Source organism: Quercus robur, chromosome 7 (genome assembly GCF_932294415.1).
Source record: "Quercus robur chromosome 7, dhQueRobu3.1, whole genome shotgun sequence".
Lineage (NCBI taxonomy): Eukaryota > Viridiplantae > Streptophyta > Magnoliopsida > Fagales > Fagaceae > Quercus > Quercus robur.
The window spans coordinates 7828560-7832058 of NC_065540.1; the positions used below are offsets into that span (position 1 = coordinate 7828560).

The window sequence follows — 3499 nt, forward strand, 5'->3', positions numbered from 1 at the left end:
CATAACCATGTGTGTGGTTAAAATACTTCCTGCAAAAGCAAGTGTGTAGCTGTGTAGGCTACTCTCACTTTCTCATATTTTTATTTGTTCTAAAAATATTAAAATAACCAATGTATCATAACATCATAAATGTATATGATTAAAATATATTATTTTTATCATTTTATTTATATATAAAATAATATAACATGTATTTGGTTGTAGCTAGTTATAGCTATTTTTTTTATATATTGAAATTTGAATGATTGTTTATCTTTTATTTAAAAATCCTTAAATTATTAGTATTTTTAAAAATTTTAGTCATTATATATAATGGGTGATAATTTAATTTGAAAAATCTAGGTTCATGGATAAGTTTAGGAATTGGTAATTCAGAAATAATACACTTGAATTTTGATTATTAAATTGTATGTACAGTATAGATATAATTAATATATACACAAAAATAATTAATTATCTAATTTTATATTTGACCACCCAAATACAAATTCTTGGCTCCTCCCCCCTACTCTTTGGCTAGAGTTAAGCCCAATATGACACATGTGGGGACACGTGGAAGATAACCTCTTAGCACCGACAATACCCCTAGAATTCCTCTGACTACAGTTTCTTGCATGCATGCAAAGACCACGTGTCAATCCCCACAGCCACGTGTTCATCTTCAACAATCTCATTCACCACGTGTCATCTCTTCACCAATCAAATCGTCTATATGTATAGAAATATATATACGTATATATATATATATATAAGCACGAACTAGCTTCTCATACAGGTAGAGAAATCAAATCAACAAAGAGTTTTGAAAACCAAAAACAATTCTGAAATACATTTGTTTCAATGGCGTCTACAAGGCAGTTCAAGGAAGAGAGAGCCGAGGCAGCAGCGAAACTTGCTGCCTCTGATCTCAGCGATGTTAACAGAGAAAGAAGAGAGTGTGAAGAAGGTGTTAAGACGACTGAGCAAACACAATACTCACAACAACAATACCACCAAGAGCAAGATCAAAGGCCTGGCGTTATTGGGTCTGTGATGAAAGCAGTTCATGACACATACGAGCGTGCAAAGGAAGCTGTAGTTGGCAAGACCCAAGAGACTACAGAGTCCACAAAGGAAACAACAGAGCAAGCTGCAGAGAATGCTAAAGAGGCTAAAGATAGAGCTGTAGAGAAAGCAAGAGAGGCTAAAGATACTACAGCTGAGAAAACTAAGGAGTACAAGGATTATACAACTGAGAAGACGAAAGAGACAACAGAGAATGCTGCAGAAAAGGCTAGGGAAACAAAGGACTCTACCAAGGGGAAGGCGGAGGAGTACAAGGACTATGCAGCAGAGAAAGCAAAGGTGGCGGTGGAGAAGGCAAGGGAGATTGAGGACTCTGCGGCGGAGAAGGCCAAGCAGGCTAAGGATTCTGTGGTGGGAAAGGCAAGTGAGTATACTGATTACACGGCGCAGAAGGCGAAGGAGACTAAGGACTCGGCGGCGCAGAAGGCAAAGGAGACTAAGGACTCTGCGGCGGAGAAGGCAAAGCAAGACATGGACTCTGCGGTGGGAAAGGCAAGTGAGTAGAAGGATTACACGGCGGAGAAGGCGAAGGAGACGAAGGACACGACGGTTGGAAAGGCGAGTGAGAATAAGGATTATGCGGCGGGGAAAGCTATAGAGGGGAAGGATACTACGTTGGCTAAGCTTGGAGAGATTAAGGACTCTGCTGCCGATGCTGCTAAAAGAGCTATGGGTTTCTTGACTGGTAAGAAAGAGGAAGTCAAGGAGAACACTGACGAGACTAAAGAGGCAACCAAGGTATATAATATATCATACATATGATACAAACACAATTTTTTTTTTTTTTTTTAACAATAAATTTCACTATTTTACTTCTTAAAAAAAATTCACAATTGTTTAATTGTTTGGCATAGTAAACAATAACTAATATTCATTAATCTTTGCTGACTCTGTGTACTAGACATAACTAAAAATTCATTTATCTATCACTTTTTTTATGGATTCATCATTTTTTATTCTTCAATAAAAAACGACCAACTCAAAAGTTATAAATTTATTTTGAAATATCAAACATTGCCTAGATTGTTATGTAGGTTTCATTAAAAAATGACAATATATGATGCAGGAGAAGTTGAGCGAAACAACAGGGGAAGCGAGACAGAAAATGGAAGGGTTGAAGCTGAAGGGCCAGGAGTACAAGGACGAAGCTACCCGAAATGAGCCTGAAGCTGAGAGGTATTGAAATTAACATTTAAGATATAATTCAAAAGTGGCAAATGCTAAAGTTATCATCAGGCTTTATAAATTTCTTTACACGTCTTAATCCTGACATAATATATTGTAATTGGTACATAATAAAGTGGGTACTAATGACATCACATATGAAAGTGATGTTACTCTCATCATAACTTGCATGTTTAGAAAATTGTAGTAAGTTTTGAAAAATGTTTTGTGAGAAATTTCATGGCATGAATTGCTGTGTGTGTGTGCTTCGTGGTGGTAATGAGAACTTGCTATTTTGATTAGGGCCGCTACTGCGTATGTGGTGTTGGATGATGATACCGGAGCATTAAGGGAAGTAGGGACGGTTGAGGTGGATGTTGAAGAGACCCGACCAGGATATGTAGCTTCTAAACTGAAAGAGGCTGATCAAATTAGCGGTCAGACTTTTAACGATGTGGGACATTTGGATGATGAAGGCAAAGTACGTATTGAGGTGGTGGATCGCCAAGTCAAGATGTGATCATGTACCCATTCGGTTATTTTGCATGATAATGATGCTGTTGGTGTTTTTCTTTTGTGTATTTTGTTACTGTTTATATATGTCCTATCGTTTGTGTTCCTTTTCACTTTTCAGTTCGAGGTATATATGAATATGACCTCGTTATCTTTGTTGTTGGAAGTGAATTTTGTTGCTCTATAGGTTTGATAATATAACTTGTGATCTCATCGAATACAAAATGCACTGGTTTCTGATTCTATATATTCAGGCCAGGTCCATCTTCGAGTTTATTTGGATAAAATATATCTTTGAAACAAGCATCAAGGCAATGGTATTATACTTTTCATAATGCAATTGTTAAATTTGGTTTTAGAGCTAATGATTATGATCATTGTGTATATCATTGAAATAGTAGGAGTGATTTTATAATTTTATCTTTGTATGTTGTTGATATTTTGATGGCTGGTAATCATGTTGAATCTATATGTGAAGTTAAAGATTTTCTAAAATCCCAATTTGAAATGAAAGATGTGGGAGAAGCTTCCTATATGTTAGGAATAGGAATTCAAATTGTTAGAGATAGAAAATCAAGAATACTTCAATTATATCAAGAACAATATATTGATAAAAATTTTAAAAAGATTTTATATGGATAGTCCAAATCCAATTGATACTTCTATCCATAAACAAACCAAATTGTCTAAGAAAATGTGTCCTGTAAATGATGAAGAGAAAAGAAAAATGGGGCATAGACTTTATGCTCAAGTTGTT

At 35.7% G+C, this 3499-nt stretch overlaps 1 protein-coding gene across 1 annotated transcript; it reads left to right on the forward strand.

Moving 5' to 3' along the window:
- Positions 1–765: 765 nt before the first annotated feature.
- LOC126692024 (late embryogenesis abundant protein ECP63-like) lies at positions 766–3045 on the forward strand. The gene is made up of 3 exons (XM_050387426.1): positions 766–1803; positions 2132–2241; positions 2533–3045. The coding sequence occupies exon 1, from the start codon at positions 841–843 to the stop codon at positions 1567–1569; it is 729 nt and encodes a 242-aa protein (XP_050243383.1). The 5' UTR covers positions 766–840; the 3' UTR covers positions 1570–1803; positions 2132–2241; positions 2533–3045.
- Positions 3046–3499: the final 454 nt, after the last annotated feature.